The sequence below is a fragment of the Rhinoderma darwinii genome, chromosome 8 (assembly GCF_050947455.1).
Source record: "Rhinoderma darwinii isolate aRhiDar2 chromosome 8, aRhiDar2.hap1, whole genome shotgun sequence".
NCBI lineage: Eukaryota > Metazoa > Chordata > Amphibia > Anura > Rhinodermatidae > Rhinoderma > Rhinoderma darwinii.
In genome coordinates, this window is record NC_134694.1 from 118,521,849 (window position 1) to 118,544,348 (window position 22,500).

General features: G+C 43.4%; 1 protein-coding gene across 2 annotated transcripts in view; it reads left to right on the top strand.

The window, feature by feature from the left end:
* DIAPH2 (diaphanous related formin 2) overlaps positions 1–19,616 on the top strand; it is a 952,586-nt gene extending 932,970 nt beyond the window's left edge. For both annotated transcript variants that reach the window (XM_075836588.1, XM_075836590.1), the window contains one exon: positions 19,279–19,616. In XM_075836588.1, coding sequence (XP_075692703.1) covers positions 19,279–19,343 — 65 coding nt within the window. In that variant the 3' untranslated portion in view covers positions 19,344–19,616. The remainder of the gene's footprint in view (positions 1–19,278) is intronic.
* Positions 19,617–22,500: the final 2,884 nt, after the last annotated feature.

Genomic DNA, 22,500 nt, shown 5'->3' on the forward strand with positions numbered 1-22,500 from the left:
AAGTAGCTAGCTTCTCCTCCTACTTAATAGAAATTACTAGAGGACATAACTGCAAATAAGGAACGGTAGAACTTGGAATTTAGAACCAACAAGTAGCAGTTTTACTATCTACCTGAGACACAAGGAAATGCCTTAGAAATGTCTATGGGAAGGAGAGGGTTAAACGTTTCCTTCTCGTCCTTCCGCCACGTCATGACTTGGAATAAGGAGAGACACGGGCGGCGGTGCAGCGGTCTTCATTATTGTGATTTCTGCAGTCACATCTGGATCTGGCCGGTGGACTGGTAAATGTCATCGCTCGTAGACGTTACAGCGCGACGCCGCTTGTCGACATTTCATTGTCACTTCATTGACTTCCACAACAACCGTGACCCGGAGCCATAATTGTGGCCGACTTGTGTGAGAAAAATTTTCAATTAATGTGATGAGGTTTCTACTCCAGATAGACATTATACCCCAATTCCGGCACCGCCGCCACCACCACACATCAGGTCATAGCGACCGCTCAGAGACATGGATAACATTGTGGAACGGGCGACACGTCGATGGAATCTTTAGAAGTTTTTTGCAATTTTAAATTTGAAGGGCTAGAAAATTTCCCAAATTAGTAATCGAAAAGGATCTTAGTCCAGAATCGTCCGGTAGTCTGGAAGGCCGGGGCTTATTGGTTTATTTGGGACAGCCCCTTTATTTCTCCTAAATTCTCATAAGACCCCTCTCTGTAGACCAGCATACCGCAGATTTTGCGGGGGAAGGAATGGGCAACCATGTGGTATATGGGCGCGGAATGTACACCATAAGGCCCTGTTCACACTGAGTTTGACGCGGAAACTGCGTCGGAAAATGTGCCAAAAAACTTCCAAAATGCCTCCCATTGATTTCAATGGGAAGTGGTGGAGTTTTCTCGCAAGCGGAAAAAAACACGGGATAAAGCGACATGCCCCATCATCGGGCGTGAACGTCTGACCTCCCATTGACATCAATGAGTGGCAGAAAAAGCGTCTTTTGCTGCGGCGCTCAATGGGCGCAAGCGAAAAATGCGGCGAACGGCGTGCAGGCAGATCAAAATCTGCCTCAAAATTCCAAACGGAACTTTGAGGCACAATTTTCTGCCTGCAAAAAACTGAACAGGGTCAAAGAGGAACAGCTCTGGCTAAAAGAGGGGGGTGCATTAGAGGTCCCTCCAGGGGTGGTCATCCAGCTTTCTAGGTGTCCTGAGCAGCAACTACACATCTGGCATTCAGGAAAATGGAATGGAAGCCATTGTAGTGGTCACCCAACTTTCCGACTGTCTGGGAGTTTGAGTCTTGGAAAGTTGTAGGAGAACCCCATGTGGTTACTGTAAAGGCAGTCACCGACAGTTGTCACCCAGCTTTCCAATAATCTACATGCCAGATATCTTAGTGGTCACCCAGCTTTCCCCGAATCAGATACAACTAAGAAATGTCCATTAATTTGTTCTGTTTTTAGTATTAGAGTCACAATAAATTTGTTTAGACATCCCAACAGGGTTATTCCCCAGCTTTCCTCGTGTCCTGAGCAGCAAATACGTGTGTAGTTTGGTTGCGTCACAGACCCAACATTCAGCAACCTGCACAAGTATGGAGAACCACTGTGTGACACGGGTGAAGGCCACCCAGCTTTCCCAGGGTCCCGATAGCAACATTTACTACAGATCTGCCATTCAGGAGTCTGGGAAAGCTGTGGGAGAACCCCTGTGATAGCTCTAAGGGAGACCATATTAGTTGTCACCCAGCTTTCCCAGAGTCCTATATAAACTGGCTGGATATTAGGGTAATAGACTAGCACTAAGACTAAATCCAGACGTGGTGGATCATTTCTGCCACGGTGAATCCGTGGCACAATCTGCGTGTGGCGTTTGCAAATTTTACCCTACGCATTGAATCTGCAGCGCCTTATCGTACTGTAAACTGCTGCCGGTTTGCGGTGCAGAATCTGCGCCACGTCCGCACCCGGCCTTACATCGACTAATGACTTTTGTATCTGGGTTAAACGGCTGGTGATTTTTTTATCTAGTACTACTACGCTTTTTTTTTGCCGCTGCTCCCACACAACGCCGTCCGCGTCCGTTCTCATAAATAAACCTTGTTCTATCCCTAAACGATCTGTTAACGCTTTGAGCTGATTTTCTAAGCCGTCGGTCTTAAAGAAAAGGAAAGAGCAGATGTGCAGCGCTTAGAATGTCTTGATTGGCGCTTCCGCGCGCGTTACGTGAGTCCACAGTCGATCCGCTATATTCACAGCTCGATATACACAAGGCTGAACACAACTCTTTGTTCCCATTGCTCACCAGGAGCCCAAATCAAAGGCGATATATCAGGTGACGATAGATTAGGTTCTCTTTTTTTCGTTTCGCGCTGCGGTTTTTGTGCATCGCTAATTATCCGGATTGTCCGAGTTTGTCTTCTAACCACAAGCCAGAGAATACAGGATACAATACATGGGGATGTGGCAGAGCAGGAAGAAAAAAAAATTATAACTCGGGCGTTCAGATATAACAGATCTAAGAGAAAGCAGAAAGCGAGGGGCGAACGCGCTCAGTGTCAATGCATCGCATCTCTGGGAATCAGCAGCTCTGATTGAGCCTCGCGCCCGCGCCCCGGGCTTAGACGGCTTTGTGGAGGTAGGATGAGATAATCCTTCAATCATATCAGATAAGGAAAGGTGAGACCCGAGTCAGGCGGATAAGAAAGTGGAGCATAGAAAGTTCCGTGAACACTTAACATAGCATGGGAGAATTCTGGTACTGCACAGAAATAGCGCCACCTAGGGACTGCATTTCTGTCTATGAGGAATCCACAATTTCAGGGAGAAACTCACTACCGGAGGGTAGGAACACGGTGTAAACACGGCGGATTTTCCTGCAACGGAATCATTTCGGATAATCCGCAGCATATTACAGTAGCCGCAGTGTGGGCGAGATTTAAAAAAAATCTGAAAAATAGCGCAGAAAAAACCCCAAAAAACTTCAACCGTAGCGTGTCAATTAATGCTGCGTAAATCGCAGCTCTTTTTTTGCGGGTTTTCCCATTGAATTCAATGGGGTGCTTAAACCCGCAACAGAGTGGTGTGTGTCGCAAGTAAGAAAATAAATAAAGTTATTACCCAGAGTTCCCGGCTTCTTCTCTAGTCCGGCCTCTCTGGATGACGTTGCAGGCCATGTCACCGCTGCAGCCAATCACAGGAGGTCACATTGTGGTGCGGGATTTTAGACGGTTTTCAGGGAAAGACCGAGCTCTCGCGAGAGATCACACCGTCTTGTACTTGTCTGCCGAACTGGAAAGGGGTCGTCTCACTGCTACGGACAGTGCAAGAGCTGGAGAGGGGAGAGCGCGCATGCGCACGCACGCTTTCACTCTTCAGCACTTGCGGTGATACTGTCCGTAGCGGATTGGACAGTGTCACAGCCAAGTTACACGCCCCATTGACAGTTCAGGGGGTTATTTAAATATCAGGCGCCAAATATAACGGCACCGATATCTAAATTTTTTTCCTATCCTCCTCCATTATTTAAAGTGCCCCAGGGTTTGTACAGCCCTCCCCATTACATGCTGCACTCAGCTCTGCACGTGTATGGGGAGGTGGAAGGTTCTCTTTAATGTAGGTATGCAATAAACTTAAGCTCCCCCTAGTGGTGACTGCAGGCAAATAAAACTTTCATTTTTTTCATTTAACTTTCTATGCTGGGGATTTGCAGCTTTGTATAAGAAAAACGTTACTCTTCTGATAGCCATAAATATAGTGAGGAATTAATTAGCTTAGAATGTGGACGTAAAAACATGAAATATAAAACGGTTAAACCCTTTTAAAGTGACCGGCCAGCGTCTGTTAATAAACCATAAGTCACTGTTTAAAGAAAAGTTCTGTAACTTTATGATGTACTTTGTATTAGAATTTACCCTTTTTAAATATGCTGGCAGTCAGTGAATAGAAACAGTCTTGTTTAAATCCAGGAGGATATAAACTGGTACAGTCCTAATATTTCTCACAGCTGAGAGTTTGCTACAATAGTATCCAGACCAGGCAATCCTGTGAGCTAAAAACAGTCTGGAATTAAGATTGATGCATTTTTCCTGCACTGATACATTGTAACAAAGCTATCAGGACAGTAGAGTGATTTGTGCTGCTGATGGGTTTACCTCACAGAGAATTGTCTACACAGAATACAATTGTAACAAACCCCCAGCTGTGAGAAGTATTCGGTCAGGAGGGATTTTTAACCCTAAGCAATCAAACAAATAACTTCTAGCAAGGATTGGGAAAGACCAGTCAGTCAGTCTTGCCCAGTTTATTGCATCCCCAAATTACCCCAATGCAGGGGCGGGACAAGTTCCCCTTCTTCCCCACCAATCCCTAATGTTCTTATTAGACATGCTCCACCTAGGCACAATTCTCAATGCGGTTCTGTAGTAGGGTCCACTGGCTCCCATTCTTCTCCTGGCGATCCCTTGGTTATCTTATATTGTACTCCCCCACTCAATGACACCCTAGGCAGCCGCCTAGTCAGCCTACCCCTTGTCCCGCCCCTGCTGTAATGATGTGTCTATATGTAACTAGCAGGTCTCTTCTATAGGTAACAAACCTCTCCCCTCCCCCCTGGCTGCATTTACCAGTCACATTTAGCGTTCCAGCTCTACTTTATGACCAAATCCGCTTTTCCGGATATCCTCGCTTGATACATTTTGTGCCCGACGCGCTGAACTTTTGTTACTTGGAATAAGTGTCCAAATGCAAACGGCTGCAGTTTATGTCCGTCTGCATTTATTGACGAAATTTTTAGTACAAACTAATCAATAAAGTGACTGAAAGATCAACGAAAGTCACTGGCGGTCATTAATCAGCGTCAGGCGGGGGCAGGGAGGACAAATAGCGGAGTTTATATAGGACGCGATCATCTACACTGTGAACTTAAAGGGGAAATTCCGGATTTAGGTCAATAAAAGCTTAATCATCGTATAATGAAAAGTTCTGTAACTTTCTAACATACTTTGTGTTTGAATTCTTCAACTTTTCAAGATTATTGCTTGCTTTCAGTAAATGGGAACATTCTTGTTTACAATTAAAGACTGAAAACTAGTACAGACCTAATATCTCACAGCTGAAGGTTTGTTACAATGTGCCCAGTCTAGACAATTCTCCAAGTTCGGCTCTGTTCACATCTACGTCGGAGGCTCAGTTATCAGCCTCCCTCGCATAATCCATCATATTTGCCTGACAAAATAGCGCAGCATGCAGCGCTATTTTGTTTGACCAATCAAAACCATGATGTAAACCTGATGGAACCCGTTAAACTCAAACGGCTGCATCAGGCGCCATTGGTTTCGGTCATGTGACGGATTCAGCGCTGCTTTTTTTTTTTTTCGTTCCTAAGACAGAAGAATGGAAATAGCGATGCAAGTGTGAATAGAGCTTTACTTATGGCAGCAGCATAAATCTCTCCTATCCTAAGAGTTTGCTACAATGTGTCAGTGCAGGTGAAATGTATCAGCATGTGTTCCAGACTCTATATAATTGTAGCAAACCCTCAGCTGACCGATGTATTAGCAGATCTCCCAACAGTCCAGTTTCTCTAGGGATTGTGCCAGGGAAAAAAACAAAACGCAAAGTGGATGGGTCTTCTACAAATGTACCCCAAAAGTGGGCTTTTCTGGGAGGTTTTGTGGGTGGTCCTGGCGGATCAGGGATTGAAATGTTAAGAGATTTGGTATTCTGTCTGTACAGGTTTCTGGATCTAAACAAGAAGCTGAAGCAGCTCTAGAGCGAGGACTCTGCAAACAACCCCCAGATCTCAGCTTCTCGGAGACGTTTAAAGGGGTTCTACAGAATTAGAACAACATGGCTGCTTTCCTTCAAGAAAAGCGCCACATCTTTTCATGGGTGGTTCCTAGTATTGCAGCTCAGCTCTATTGAAGTGAATGGGGCGAAGCTGCAATACCACACACAACCTGTGGATAGGTGTGGCACTGTTTTTCTGAAGAAAGCAGCCATGTTTTTCTAATTCTTGCCAACCCTTTAGGTTTCATGTGTTAGGGAGTGGGATTTTTGGGGTTACCTGCAGGCATCCTTGAATTTTTAGGCTCGATTATTAAAGGAAACCTCTGGTTTTCTATTAATGAGTTAGATTAGGTAGCCAGGCGGCACGGCTTCACTGGTATTAAACACCCTGCTGCGGCCCAGAGTACCCCAACAGCAGAATACAGCGCCATTTCTATGACTGTTCACACGTGGTAATACGCTGGGTTCCCGGAGTGCCATTGAGACCGCACAGGCCGCCATAAACAGCAACATTCAGTCTCCTGCAGTTATTATTGGATAGTTTGCATTTATAATGCGATTCATCGATATAAAATATAAGAGGAATCCTCAGCTAGAGACAATGGAAAGATCATTTTGTTACATTTCCTTCTCCATGTCCAATAATCCAGGACTCCGGATAATCCAGCGCCTGTCCTGTTTACACGGTTTTATAGACAGGTATAGGTACTGAAGATCTATTCTCCGGATTTCCTTGAAATGCAAAATGACAAGTAGGTCAGAACCTCGTGTGATTGAAAGCTCGGAGCTTAAAGTGCATAAAGAATGAGGAGACTGCACAGCAAGACGGCGCCCGTCGTCCTCCGCAGAGAATCCCTCGTCCCCTTTTTCTTCCCCTTTCATGCATGTGTAACTTTCTATAAAGCTGACCAGGCTTTCTTGTAGGGTCTCTAACTCGGGGCATTCCCTCATATCAAGGGCTTTGCTCTTCGTGGTTTGTTACGTGCGCTGGATCCCGACCGATCCTTCACAATATACAGATCACAAAAGAAAAAAATATATATATGTATGTATGTGTATGTATGTGTGTATGTGTATGTATGTGTGAGCAGGAGGCAGAGGAATTATTACCCGGAGATTATAATCCCATCTTTCAGCACACTAACATCAGCACGGGCGATACAATGTATCCTTATAAATACATCATAGTCTTATAATTGTACATAATGTAATGAAGTAATGGATACAAAAAAACACGGATGTAGTAGAGCGGAGTTTGTAGTTTAACGTTACAGCAGGCAAACATTCTGCATCATCTTAAAGGGATTGTTCACACTTTCCATTCTCTAAACTAAGCCGACCCCCAAGAGATTATCTGATCGCCACAGATCTGGCTGCAGAAATCACCAGTGATCAAATGTTATTACCAGGGAAACTGGTGACGGTCACACATTCTCTTTGCTTATTCCCTTGACTGAAACTTGTGTAATACTTCATATTCCCTGCAGCCACCTAATACATCGCCATGCCCAGTCCTCCATAGCAGGAGCTGCTCTCATTGAGGGGGAAACCATCATCTATGACATCCATGTACCCCAATTGGGCATATAGACCAGGGTTGTTCAGTTTGGACAACTCCTTTACTCATTGCACTAAAATGTGCAAAAAAAAAAAAAAAAAGATTGTCCAGTGACAAACTCAGCTCTACTACATCTGGATATATTTACAAACGGAGATAGATTTCACCGGTAGCAATCGCACATGGGTCTGAGGGACCCAAACATCCCACTACCACATAGGACACCAGTGCTCTAAGTCACACATGGTATTGGGGGCCCTGTTACATTGGGGCCCAGGAGCTTTAAGTTACATCTATCACAACTGCGCTTCATTAAAGGGGTATTTCCACAGGATAGGTAAAATGTCTGATCGCTGTGGACTTCACCGATCACTAGAACGAGGGTCCCGAGGCCCCCTTTCTCCTCACTGCACCCCCCATAGTAAGGAGGAGCTTGAATGCATAGTGCCTCTCCATTCGATGTGTATGGGGCGGACGGACAGACACAGCCCACCGCTATTCTCGGCCGTTTGTCAGCCTCAGATTTTGAATGCATGTTTAACCGCTGCTCCATTGAACGTCCTCCGCGCTGCGGTTTTGCAGTGAGGAGGAACAGGCGGCTCGGGTCCCCCGTTTTAGGGATTGGTGATAAATGTCTGATCGCGGCAGGCCCCACCGATCCCGTGGATAGGCAATAAACGTAAATTGTGGGAACACCCCTTCAATGCTTCAAATCATCTTCTACCCCCAAATCATCTTTAACGATGATATTAATGGTATTTCCAGGCGACTGGTTTCTGGATTAACAGACGACATTGTATTTTGGGGGGTATAAACGATTTGCATGGCTTTAGGCCTTATTCACATGAACGTGTCCGTTTTGCGCGCGCAAAAGTTCAGTGTGGCATCTGTATATGGTGTGTGGCTGCGCGATTTTCACGCAGCCGGCATCATTACGACACACTGGTTTTAGGTTTACAAAAAAAAAGTGCTTTTCTGTTTTCATTCATTTATTTATTTGACCTATGTAGCTCGAATCACGCGCGGCACACGGAAGTGCTTCCGTGTGCCGAGCGCAATTTGCACGCACCCATTGATTTCAATGGGTGCGTAATGCGCGAAACACGGCCAAATATAGGACATGTCGTGAGTTTTACGCAGTGGACACACGCTGCGTGAAAATCACTGACAGTCTGAACGGCCCCATAGACTAACATAGGTCCGTGCGACGCGCGTGATTTACACGCGCGTAGCACGGACGTATTATACGCTCGTGTGAATAAGGCCTTAGTCTCCATATTCAAATGAGAAGTTTATTGCGAGGAAAAAAATCACTAAAAATGCACATAAAAAAAGAGCAGCGGTTTTCCTGCTGAGAAATGAAGAGGCGTAAAGAGAAATGACGACCTGCACAGAACACGTTCAGGTGGAAGTTCTATCAAAGCAGCCAAATAAAATATTCCACATTGACCGATGAGGAAGTCGGAGCAGAGCCCCTGCTGCCCCCGCTCAGCCCTCACTGCTTGGGCGTCTGGTGCCCACGGAGCGCTACAATGTATAGAACCCTGGACGTTTATGATACTTTGTATCTTTTATGTAAAGGGCCAGAAACTTCTAGATTAGAATGAAATGTTTCCAATTTTAAAAAGTAAGGAAAAATTCCAGCTGGGGGTGCAAGTAACCATGGGGCCCTATGACAAAACCTGGGGCCCCACTTCTTTTAATTTTCAGATTTTTCTTGCTGATCATTGAGGTTATAATTATTCTTTACTTCACTGCACTTCCCCTCCTCCACTCCTTATAACAAAGTAATTAGTAACTTCCCTTTGCCTCTAAAAGGAGTTGGTGGTGGGTCGTCCAGCTGTTGCCCCCTATAGCACTGGCTATGCCGGCTATCATGGTAGTTATAAGCTTGCTTCGGACCATGTATGATGAGGAGACCGCTCTATACAGAGGCAGCAGATTCAGTGATTAACATGATTATTTTCTCTATACTGTAACACTGGAGCAATATAGGGATGTGTTTTGAAAATGGAAATTACTGCACTAAATATTTCTACCACTAGGTGGAGCTCTTAGATATTACTACATGTGCCTGACTGAATGCTTTAGGTTTCAGGTTTCTTAAATAGGATTTATTTTAATAGCACACCAAGTGGTCAAATGTGGTATTGCAAGTAAAATGATTTATCTATAATGCATTAACTACAAGGTCCAGCAGAAATTACAGGAATGTGACGGCAGCCATCTAAAATCAGGATTAAATAGACTCCACCCTCCAACAAAACGGCTCATAACTTCATTTATATTCCAAAATGTCACAATTCTTTGCCATATTTGCCAGTAGGGTTTATTCCTGAAAAATCATAGGGTAGAAACTAAAGTTGTCAATTTTTCTAAAACCGGCTATAGGTATGAGATTGCCAAAAACATTGAGATTTAATGCAAATAGGGGATGGCTGACCGTCCAACACAGCAATATATAAAAAGTTTGATGAAACAAGAGTTACTCATTAAGTTCTTGACGTCCTAAGGGTATGTTCACACTGAGTTTTTTTTCACGCAGAAACCGCACCGCAAAACTCGCCAAAAACCGGCTGAAAATGCCTCCCATTGATTTCAATGGGAGGCTGAGGCGGCTTTCTCCCGCGAGCGGTAAAACCGGCTCGCGGGAGAAAGAAGCGACATGCCCTATCTTCGCGTGGTTACATCTCTGACCTCCCATTGACATCAATGGGAGGCAGAGAAAGCGTATTTCGTGCCGTTTTATGCCCGCGGCGCTAAATGGCCGCGGGCGAAAAACGCCGTGAAAATCAGCGTGCAGGCAGAGGAAAATCTGCCTCAAACTTCCAAACAGAATTTTGAGGCATAATTTCCGCCTGCAAAAAACTCAGTGTGAACCCGGCCTAAACATTAAAAAAAAAAAATACAAAAAAAAAATTAAAATATATAGTTCAGCTAACTCAGTCTTTCCAAAAAGAGCCGAAGTGATCTCATCACAGTTAAAGGGGCACTGCACGCCACTGAGCACTTCTGCCCCTTTGTTTGAGCAATCAGTGGGGGTTTCAGCACCCAGACCCGCATTGATCAAACCTTCGGATAGGTCATAGCGACATGTCAAGCGTTTTATCAAGCGACATTTACTCTTTTAAAAAAATTGTGCAAAATAATTCAACGTGAACAGTTGCTTTATTCAGATGTAGCAGAGTTGGTAAGGTCAGTGCAGCAGAACAGATGTGACAAGGTTTTCATTAGGACTTTAGATGAATCTACTGCATGGTCATTAACTCAGCAGCAGAAAGTGTAACACTGCTACATCTGTATATACCCAGAAACAATGCTACAGGGGACGGGGGCTGCAACGGAGTTTCTATTCCTGGGAGGAGGGGCCCCTAGGACCCCAATGCTACATCAGAGAACAGCAGGACTTTACATGGAGGCCCAGTGACACAATATACTAGTTGCCCAGGGATATGATCCCGCTATGCAAATCAGTGGTCCTCAACCCGTGCTAAACTACAACTCCCAGCATGTCCTGACACCCGGCTCGAGGGCCAAACATTGGCCTGTATTTCTGTAAAGAAACACTTGATCTTTATAAGACAGGTGTGGGGCCCAACTTAAGCATATGTGCCAGGGGCCCGAGAGCTACATCTGACAGCCTGATTTCCTAGGGTATGACGGACTATTTCAGGACTATAATAGAAAATGCCGACATTGAGACGGGACCAGAAGAGACAGACACGGGCGGCAGCGAAGCCATCAGAGGCTAGGTGGCAGTGTGGCTTTAATCCTTTGTATTTTGTGTCGTCTTCCTTTGCACCTGTTTCTGCGGAGTTCTCATAGTATCAGCTTCCCCGTTACAGGATCCATAATCTCATGTATTATTTACAGCACGGTTAATTCTTACTTAACTCCTTCTCGCCCGGGCCCAGCCTCACAAAGCTTCAGCCCGTTCCTTAACGTTCCTGTTCCAAGTGCAAAGTGGTTAAATCGGGATGTAGAGATTAAAAGTGCGTCCTTAGCTAGAATTCAACAATCCCCCCCCGGGAGCACGGATCTGAGAAGATGGAGTCTATGGGGCCCTGATGGAACATCCAGTCAAAGTTTCATCAGCCGTAGAGCTTGCAAGTGGCCACGAGCTGGTAAACAGACAACACGTTAAGTGATTTCCCATTCACCCTTTGTCACAGACTCATCGGCAGAGTTACAGTCGTGTTCGGCTACAGATAATGAAGGGCCTTGAAATCAAAGCTTTTTATTCTGAGAATATAATGAACGTTTTGTCCTTTTATTAAGAAGCCCAGGAACAGGCGTTGGGTCTGGTGGGTTTAATGGCGGTTGAAGCCGCCGCAATATATCGGCTCTTATATCGCAGTTATTTATAGCAGTCTGTGTGAGTCATTAAGAAGCTTCTGTATCTCATTGTAGCAGGTTTTATACCTGATCAGATGACGATACCGCAGAGAAGAGCAAGTCCTAAGACTTTCACATGAAGACGTCCCCTGTTCATATGTCGGGCATGACTCCCATCCGTCCCGGTTCCTGGCAATAGCCCAGTGTCCCGGGAGACAGTCAGCATGGCCCGATTTCAACTGTATCTGTATCCTCAGGTTGCAGATAAAGTTGAATTTAATGGTAGAGCAGGGAGCAGTCAGTTCCCTGCTCCACCATTAACTGTGATGCCTGCCGTGAGCGGCTTGGCGGAGAGAGAGAGAGACAACGCAGTGATGTCATGGCACCTGTCTGCGCCAAGCCCCAAACAGCACAATTGGAGTAGACCTCATCATAGAAACAGCTATGGGGAATTACACTGTATGTGGGGGCACTATGGGGGAATTATACTGTATGTGGGGGCACTATGGGGGAATTACACTGTATGTGGGGGCACTATGGGGGAATTATACTGTATGTGGGGGCACTATGGGGGAATTACACTGTATGTGGGGGCACTATGGGGGAATTTATGCATCAGGCGTTTGTTGATGTGTTTTTTATGGCCGTTTTTCGAGCTGTTCTTCTATTGACCCAATGAAAAACTCCTCCTAAAACGTAAAAAATGCCCCGTGGGAACGAAAAGCTGTTTTTCCCATTGAAATCAATGGGCAGATGCTTGGAGGCGTTCAGCCCCCGTATTTTCAGCCGTTTTCGGGGGGTTTGCGGCCCGAAAATAGGCCGTGGAAACATACCCTTATGCATGAGCCACAGTTAAAGGGTAATATTACAATGAGTTGTGTCTAATAACAAACTCAGCTCTGATATATATATATATATATATTCACAGCTGGCAACACTAGTCCCAGTGGATTTTACACACTTCTGTCCCTACCACCAGGACTACGCAACCCCCCCTGCGTTTCTATACATGTTAAATATTGATAGTACATGGAATTATTAGGCGGCGGACATCGACTGACCACGGGGAGGGGGCGACGTGACTGTACAGAACTTTACACGATTGCATTTTCTGCCACTTCTGAGTTGCTGTGCCCTTGGTCCTGACCTGCACCGGTCTTTTTAGTAAAATATGACATTTCAGCCTTTTCACGTCTTGGAAATGGATGTTTTTCCTCTCCAGGACATGTCAGCTCTTTTCAATCACTCCTAGAATCCGTTCACGTGAGGTTTATGAATTTTTTAGATGACATAGTAACTAAAAATGCTGGATTTACGTTTCTTCCTTTCACATCTTCTAAAGTGGAAAACAGAAATCCAGACTGATTTAAACTTTTCTAGAGATCTCAAAATAAGTTACATTTTTTGTCCCCAAAAAATTATATATATATATATATATATATATATAAAAAATTTGAAGTGTCATACTTTGCTGCAAATGATGGCGCTATAAAAGCAACAGAAATAGTCTAGTTATTAAAAATAACTGTTGATTACGATTTCATTGGATTCCTAAAAAACAGTCAACAGCGCCACACCTGTCCATAGGTTGTATCCGGCTTGGCAGGCTCATCACCATTGAAATTAAGGAAGCTGAACTGCAATACCACCAACAACCTGTGGTCAAGTGTGGGGCTGTTTTTGGAAGAAATCGGCCAAGTTTTTGCAATCCTGGACAGCACCTTTAATATCTTGATCGATGCTGTACATGATCGATGATCGCACGGGAGCAACAGTTGTGCCCATGCAATCATGAGCGGGATTGTGGCTGTGATTGACAGCCGCACTAGTGGCCAAAATCAGAGATAAAAGACCCCCAGGGCAGTCCAGCAATAGTGTCTGTGCATTTTACATTTACAGGCAGTAATGGACAATCATAAATACATGACAGTACATTATGTATAAAATAAAAACAGGTAAAAGTAAAAGTCCTCTAATAAGATATCACGTCGCAACGCAGAGAGAAAAAAAAGCAATTCTATTTATTTACACAAAAACATAAAATTATTTACATATATTCTACTCTTGTCTTGACCTGTACAATAAAGTTACGCCCTATATTACAAATCAAGTCCCATAAATAACGGCAGAGAAAATAAAAGGGCGGAATTGTTGTTTTTTTTATGCCTTTTCCAAGACTAAAAAATTCCTCTAAATTAAACGCTTCTGTGTATTGTATTTACCCCCTAAAAAAAGGCTGAAAAAAAAAATAAAAAATACAACAAAAAAAAACAAGGCCTCAAAAATCTACGTAGCCTTAAAAAACAACTTATGGCTGATGGAATGCAAGGAGGAAAAAATAAAATGTACTTGGTCCTCAAGGCCAAAATGAACTCCCTGCACTTGGCGGTTTCCGTCGGTCCCATAGACTTTGAATTCAGCAGCAGCACGACCGCCACTCCATCCAAGCTCCTCCTCACGGATGGTACAGCGCGGAGGAAGTGGGATGGAGTTCGGGACCCACGTGCTCAGGAAAGTTGAGGTCCCGGCGCCAGACAAATATCCTGTAGATAGGTGATAATAGTAGATTCAGGGGTAACCCCTTTTAGGGTGTAATAATAGTCCCTCACTTACGTTGTATTTCCGGGGTTGTAAAAATCCTCTGGAAAACTACAATGTGCGCAAAAATATTCTGTAACTAGATTTCTCTAGTTCTTGTATCACAAAATATTATTCTCATACACCTACAATGTAAAGCTTTCTGCAGCCTATTGTGTGTACGAAAATACAACGCAGGAGCGCCACGTGCGAGCGCACCCTGAGAGAGCCGGGATTCCCTGAGAGAGCCGGGATTCATTTTTTACTTTTTTTTTTTTTTTAAATAGATGGACCCTGTCAAAGAAATTAGTAGATTCAAAAATAAAAACTAAATAATAATAATAATAATAATAATAATAATAATAAAAAATAATAAAGACAAAATAATAAAACATAAAAGGACTTCATTGACCATGAATGTTCTATTCTGCGGACATCAGTTGCTCGGTTAACACTGGCGCCCCGACACAAGGATGAACGTTGCGCCACCACCTTTGGTTATTTATATTTATTTTGAAATCGCGTTTGCGGAGAAAAGCAGCGTCCTTATAACACCGACATCTCTCTCAATGTCGAGGTCGATTCACTGCAGAACAGATCCAAAAACATCAAAACATCACATTCAAAGTTTTTAACTCTAAAATATATATATTTTCAGCCTCCATTTTTTTTATAACCTGTGTTCAGAGAATATTTTCATCTTTCCTGGATAAAGAGAAGCGAATAAATACTGTCCATGAAAATGTACCAACATATTAAGATCTCAAGGATATTTCCTTCATGTGCTTAGATGTCACCGTGCAGGTTAATGGAGAAAAAACAAAAAAACATTTTTTCCTGCCATAACAATGCAAAGACAATGGAAGCTGCGCAATTGTAGATTGGTTTATAAAAGCAGCAGCAACTTTTTTTTTTTTTTAAGGGAATGTATTACAGGAAGCAGATGAGACGTAATATAAAAAGCGTTAAGTAATATTCAGCCTCAGCCGTTAACACTTTTTGTATGGATAATGTTTCATTAATCTGTCCGTACCCCGAGGAGTCCAATCTATTTTTAATGCAAGTTACACTGGAAAATGCAACAATAAATCCGTGCTTGTTCTGTAGTAAGAAACATTATAGGAATTTGCTTATGTTCTGGTTGGGCATTGGTACAATGTTTTACGAGTGACATCACCCTCCTGTTGGCATGGGGGGGACGACACATGACGTTTCAGCCCATGTGACCGCTGTAGCCAATCACAGACTGCAGCGGTCACATGGGATTAAAAGTCATCCCGGGAGGGAGAGTATGTATTTTTTTTTCCCTACATGCAGTTTTCCGCAGCGGACATTGGCTGCCGTTTCTCAGCAGGAGTCTAAATAAGAAACAAGCTACAGTAAGGCCTCGTTCACATCTGCGTTGGAGGCTCCATTAGGCGCCTCTGTCACATCCAGCCGAGATTACCGGAGACAATAGCGAAGCATGCTGCGCTATTGTTTCAGTTAAGCCTTTCCCGACATTTGTCGTATGGATAAGTCACGGAAAGCCAGTGCTTCCCGCATTTTGCCGTATCCATACGACCAATGGATGGCACCGGCTCAGAGGCTGAGTCGGTGCCATCATCGCCGATTGTCAGCAGTGTATTACCGTTGACATCTGGCTGTAACGGTGGGGACTGAAATTTGCTTCGATCACTGCCATTAACCCCTTAAATGCAGTGGTCAAAAGCGATCGCTGCATTTAAGGAGTTTGCAGCTCATCGGCACCCCAGCAATGACATTGCCAGGGTTCCGGTGGCTGCAATGGCAACCGGATGCCTAATACTGGCAGGGCCTGAAAGGCTTCCATAGCAGACAAGATGGCGTCGGCTCAGGAGACGAGCCAGCGTCATCAGTGGTGGATGTCAGCTGTATATTACAGCGGACATCCACCTGTAATGGCAGGAACCAGAGCTAGCAGCGATCCCTGCCATTAACCCCTTAGATGCAGCTATCGATCACTGCATCTTAGAGGTTGCTAGTAGATCGGAAGCCCTGCCATGCAATCAGGGCTGCCGACTGCTATTATGGCAACAGGAGGCCTAACAATGGCCTCCTGCTCTGCCATTAGGGAAGCAGATTAGGCCCAGTCAGGAGGCGAAGCTTAATCAGCATGCGGTCCGTGAAGGACTGGCCGACAGAATACATTGCACTACATAGGTTGTGCCCAAACCGCAGTTTATGACCATAAATGGGGTATTGCTGTACTCGGAAGAAATAGCTTTACAAATGTTGGGGTTCTTTTTCCTTTATTTGTTGAGAAAATGAAATTTTGAACTAAAGCTACGTCTTATTGAAGAAAAAGGACTGTTTTTATTTCCACTGCCCAATTCTAATAAATTCTATCAAACACCTGTGGGGTCAAAAAGCTCACTACACCCCTATATGAATTCCTCAAGGGGTGTAGTTTCCTAAATGGAGTCACTTTTTGGGTGGTTTCACGGTTTTGGTCCCTCAGGGGCTTTGCAAATGCGACATGGCCTCCGCAAACCATTCCAAGCTTAAAAATGAGCTAAACCTACATTTTCTTTGAAAAAAATGTAAAATTTTCTACTTTCAATAAATTTCACTATATCCCTAGATGATTTCCTTGAGGGGTGTACTCTGTCACTTTTGGTGGATTTCCACTGTTTTGGCACCGCAAGAGCCCTTCAAACCTGACATGGTGCCTAAAATATATTCTAATAAAATGGATGCCCAAAATCCTCTAGGTGCTCCTTTGATTCTGAGGCCGGTGCGTCACTCTTACCGCACTAGGGCCACATGTGGGATATTTTCTAAATCTGCAGAACCTGGGCAATAAATATGGAGTTGCATGTCTTTAAATTCTGCAAAACAAAATAACATTTGTAAATGTCACCTCTGTTTTCCTTTAATTCTTGTGAAACGCGGTTTTAAAAACTTTGAGGGGTGACGTTTTTTTTAAGATGGGGTGACTTATTGGGGGCATATAAGGCCCTCAAAGCCACTTCACAACTGAACTGGCCCCTGTAAAAATAGCCTTTTGAAATTTTCTTGAAAACGTGAGAAATTGCTGCTAAAGTTCTAAGCCTTGTAACGTCCTAGAAAAATAAAAAAAAGGACGTTCAAAAAAAAAATGATGACAATCGAAAGTAGACATAAGGGGGATGTTAATTAGCAACAATTGTGTGTGTGGTATAACTGACTGTCTTACAAACATTTCAATTTAGAAAAATGCTAATTTTTTGCAAAATTTGGGTGTTTTTCACAATTAAATACCGAATGCAAATTTTGCCAGTAACATAAAGTCCAATGTGTCACGAGAAAACAGTCTCTGAATCACTTGGATAGGTAAGAGCATTCCAAAGTTATCACCACATAAAGTGAAACATGTCAGTTCTGAAAAATAAGGCTCTGTCAGGAAGGTCAAAAGTGGCCAAAGAGGGAAGGGGTTAACACCACGGACTCCGACAGAACCCATTGAAGTCAATGGGTTCCGTTGACTGCCAAAGGTAACCATTGAGGAGCAGAACAGGGGAATATGGTAGGAACTGTTCTGTTGCACAGACTGAGCAGAATGGAATACACCGATACAGGTGTGAACATAGCCGAAAGATGAAACTCATTTATTAAGAGGCACACGGCTCCTGATAAATTTGTTGCATCTTCAGTTGACCGTGCGTGAATGAATCTACGCCAGCCAATATCATCCTAATACCGATTAACTTAGATTGGTATTAGAGTTATATAGTGCGTCAAAAAGGTACACAAGAGCCGCTGTCATCCGAGCCATCGGTACAGCTGTCTGACGGATTTGGCTTACAGCGGAATTCTGCAGCTTCACCGTACGAAGGATAAATAGTAGCTGCAGCACAAAAACAAAAACACAATTTGGAATACATTTCTATTATAAAAAGGTGTAACAAAAAAAACACTAAACACATACAACCAATAATAATCAAAACGGCTTCAAATGGTCATAGTCTTGAGCTGCACCGAACGGATATGGAACTGTAGGTGGAAAATAGGAATACTGATAATTTGGGCTTTTTTTCTCAGAGATAGCAAGAAAGTGATCTATAGTCAGTTAGATCAGTTCGGACGCCCTTGCCACGTCACATTCAGGACTGGGACAGAACGCAGCTCCATAGTGTGAGGACCCAGCAAACAGCTCCACATATCTCAGCTTCATAGACCACTGTGAATGAGAAGTGGGATATTGTAATTAACTTCTGTATGGACCAAGTAAGAGGGGCATTTTAACCTTAGAATGGGGCATTGGAACTCACTCAATGCGGATTGTTTGGATGAAGTCCATGCCCACAAGGCAGGGAATTTTTTTTTTTTTAAATTATAGGTCTTCGGACTTTCCAAATTTCATTATAATGAACTGCAGTTACGGCAAAAATGATCAGATTTGGTCTGTAATTAGGCTATAACCGTATACTACATTGGAGTTATGATGAGGGTAGTAGTCACCCGGTCACATTTCATAGGTAGGACATCAGTTCTTCTCAACTCTGAGAAACCCTATAGATAAAAAAAAAAAACCTTCCCGATCCTGCAGCATAATCTAGGTTACCACACCACATGCAGGAGATGATCAAGGGGCTTCTTTTCCTAAGTTCCTCAGCTTTGTGTATTCTTGCCATCGTCTGTGTTCACACTTTAAGAGGTAATTGAAGTGTCTTCTGACAAAGTTACACAGATTCCTTCCAGAAAACAACAACTTTACCTTTGCATGTGTTTAGTGTTCAGTTATTGCCAAGGGAACGGTGTTCGCACATTCTTCTATTGCTTTTATCACCCCGGTTTCTCTGATCAAGAGACTCATTTACCGCTGATTGTAGAACTCTTGAACCTGTCCCGGTAGCTGCGCGGTGTTCTGCCTTCCAGATAACGATTTACATATTCATGGCAAATACTTTTACCTCTGCTTTGAAGACCTGTTGACAAAGAAAAAATAAGTAAATAATCCATGTTCCTTCGGTCTTCTAACGTTGTTGTGTTATTTTGTCTTTGTGCTGCAGAAAACCGGGTACCGGTGCTGGAAAGGTCGCGCTCGAGGCATCAGGGAAGGATGGTCGCTACATGAGTCTCCAGGCGCACCAAGAAGATTTTGGCACGGCTCCCTTCACCAATAGAAACAGAACAACGCTGAGAATGCAAAGAAATTCCGCTCAGACGAAGAAGGAAAAAAAATAAAAATTCCAGTATCGGAGAAATGTCCTTGATATTAAGCTGCATTTTGGCCTTTCGAAAAAAAAAAATGCAAAAATTTTTGCTCAGTGTTAGAGACATACGGTTAAATGTCGTTACTTCTTTGTCATCCTATTGAGCAGGAAGGCAATAAAGATATTCTAAAATAGGTTTTATGTACAAGATTATAGCTAGGGTATATATATATTATATATGGAGATGAATATAGTGAAGACTTGAGTTTTTGATAATATAAAATATAGCAAGAACTAGGAGTGGTCCCCGGTTCATAAAGAAACCTGTATTGCACGTCGGGAGACCTCTGGCCTCATTCACACTATGATGTTAATGTGCAGTAATTGCCACTAATGATAATTTTTGAGTTTATGATAATTACCATAATTCACTCTTCTGCTTCTCACATTTGCTGATCTCAACACTGGAATAAATTACGTCAATTGGGGTTGGGAGTATTTTAAGTCACAGAGGCCAAAGTTACACAAACCTCCTAGTAGCTCATTCACAGTCCAACCTGTCATCACTTCTTGTGAACCTTCATGGTGGACCTTTTTGTTTACGGTTATGGATTGGGGCAATTAAAAAACAAAACAAAACGCTATTCGAGTAAAGTAAAATTCCTAAAAAACTGCAATGGCCCATGGAACTTTTTGGTAGCATGGCGGGGGTGCTAGAAATTGTCTGCATAAGCCACTTGACATGGACAGCTGTGGTTGAATATATATAATTACGCATTTTGAAGGAGAAGTCCATGTTGGGATGTTTTTGGATGTTTGGTGGGGGTCAAGATTCTTACAGCGGGTCTTTAGAGTTCATGCTCTTGTGTCATTATGCAGCCAACTTTGACTCAAGTAATGGTCAAGTGGTTGAAACTAGTCAACGTTGGGTGTGGGAGGTTGTGGTGATAATGGAGGAGGTGTGGTAGAAGTTTTGGTCGGGATGCAGTATCCAAATCCCTACAAAAAAAAATGGGACATATCCATTATAAGCTGCTCATTGCCTACATACCATAACCGATTCACTATTTAATGGGGCATCCCCATGATGTCAGGAGTTCCTCATGGGCTTATTACTCATTTTATACTCCTGATCTTCCAGTAAATATTTGCTCCCACTAAACAGTATGTAACCCAATAGTATATGGAATTTAAAAAGTTTTACAAAAAGTTAACGTAATCTGGGTACGGACGTTTTAAATTGATTAAGCAGAATGTGCTTTGTACTTGGCCTCGTAGCCTTTAGTGTAACTTCCTGTAGGTATATATATAATGTAAGCCGCTATGGAGTTGAATCTTTCGCCTTTTTACCACCGAGTTCTATTCTGCCACGTCCCATTGTGTAAACATTAGATCATCTGTAAACTCTGCACGTCCTGACACCACTGAGCATCCATATTGGAGCAGAGACGGTAGAGCAGATTCACCAGCGTTGAGGTTCGCCTTTTGGATACTCAATATAGAAGGGAAATTTAAGAATTGCGCTGGTCTCTGCTCAGCACCATCTAGTCAGCAGTTATCAAGGGTTGTGGATCATCTTTGTTTATGGACTAAGTGTGTGTTTGGTTTTACAGCAGATACAATGTTACTCAACAACCTAACACATTTTCAGCTCTGGGTTGTTCTCCATTGAGCAATGGGTCAAATCCAAGAGGGGTTCCAACAGCATGATGAGCAGCACAGGAGTAGGATTGTATTAGGGTATGTTCACACACTAGACTAAAAAAAAAAAAAAGTCTAAAATACGGAGCGGTTTTCAAGGAAAAACAGCTCCTGATTTTCAGACTTTTTTTTTTTAGCCACTCACGTTTTTGGCGGCGGTTTTCGCAGCGTTTTCTACGGCCATTTTTGGAGCAGTTTTCAATAGTCTATGAAAAACGGCTCCAAAAACGTCCCAAGAAGTGACCTGCACTTGTTTTTCGCGGCAGTTTTTCCAAACGGCCGCACGAAAAAAACGTCCCGTCGGAGCAGAACGCAGTTTTTCCCATTGCAATCAATGGGCAGATGTTTGGTGGCGTTCTGCTTCCGATTTTTCAGCCGTTTACGGCCCTAAAAACGGCCGTGTGAACATACCCTTACTTATGACCAGTAGAAAAAGGAGTTGTAGAGGTTGCAATTGCAACTGGCTGCACCATTCTGTGGGATCCATAGAACCCCCTGCCACATCAGAGAACATGCTTTGGGGTCTATAGGACCTTCCTGTGACCGAGAACATCCTCGGGAGTCTATAAGACCCTCCGGGGACATCAGAGAACATCCTTGGGAGTCCATAGGACCTCCTCAACCACACAAGAGGATCCAATTGAGTTCACGTTTTATAAATGAATATATCGTATATAGTTTCAGTAAGGTATGACAGCACCGGTAGTTGGGTAACGCACCCTAATATATCCTACGAGGTTCAAGCAATGCTTCTGGCCGGCCATGAAATTTCTCCAGAAGCACCGAGGCCTCATGCACATGGCCTAATGACCGCTCTGTTGCGTACCGAGCCGTAGTAGGGCAGCCATAGAAGTGCATGAGACCTCCACAGGAAAAATAAATAAATAAATATGCTCCCCTGGACTCCGTATGTTTGGAAGAATTCTTCCATGGAAGCACGGATTCTAGTAGAGAATATCTCCATACATACAGCACCCCACGGTCTCCTCTGCGCACTCCCATATAGGCTCCGCGCACTTGGCTCTGCTATGTGTAGGAGTCCTAACCATTGGGATCAGGATTTGAAACCCCATTGACTAATATAACCTATTAAGTGCCTAAATACCGTCTTTTAATGACTTTAGGAAATACGGAATACTCCATGATAACGTAACAGTGATTGACCCTAAAAGTCGCCTCCCCAGTGGGTGATCTACATCATGCAGCAAATGTAGGCAACCAAAGCTAATCCAATACTACAGCAGCCGATCTGTAATTTATTTGAAGAGTTTTCTGATTCTGCATTTACAATATTGTACTTTTTTTACAAAATTTTTGAATAACTATCGCTCATTTTATTGCCGTGTTCATGAACTTTTAGGAAAGAAATGAATTTAT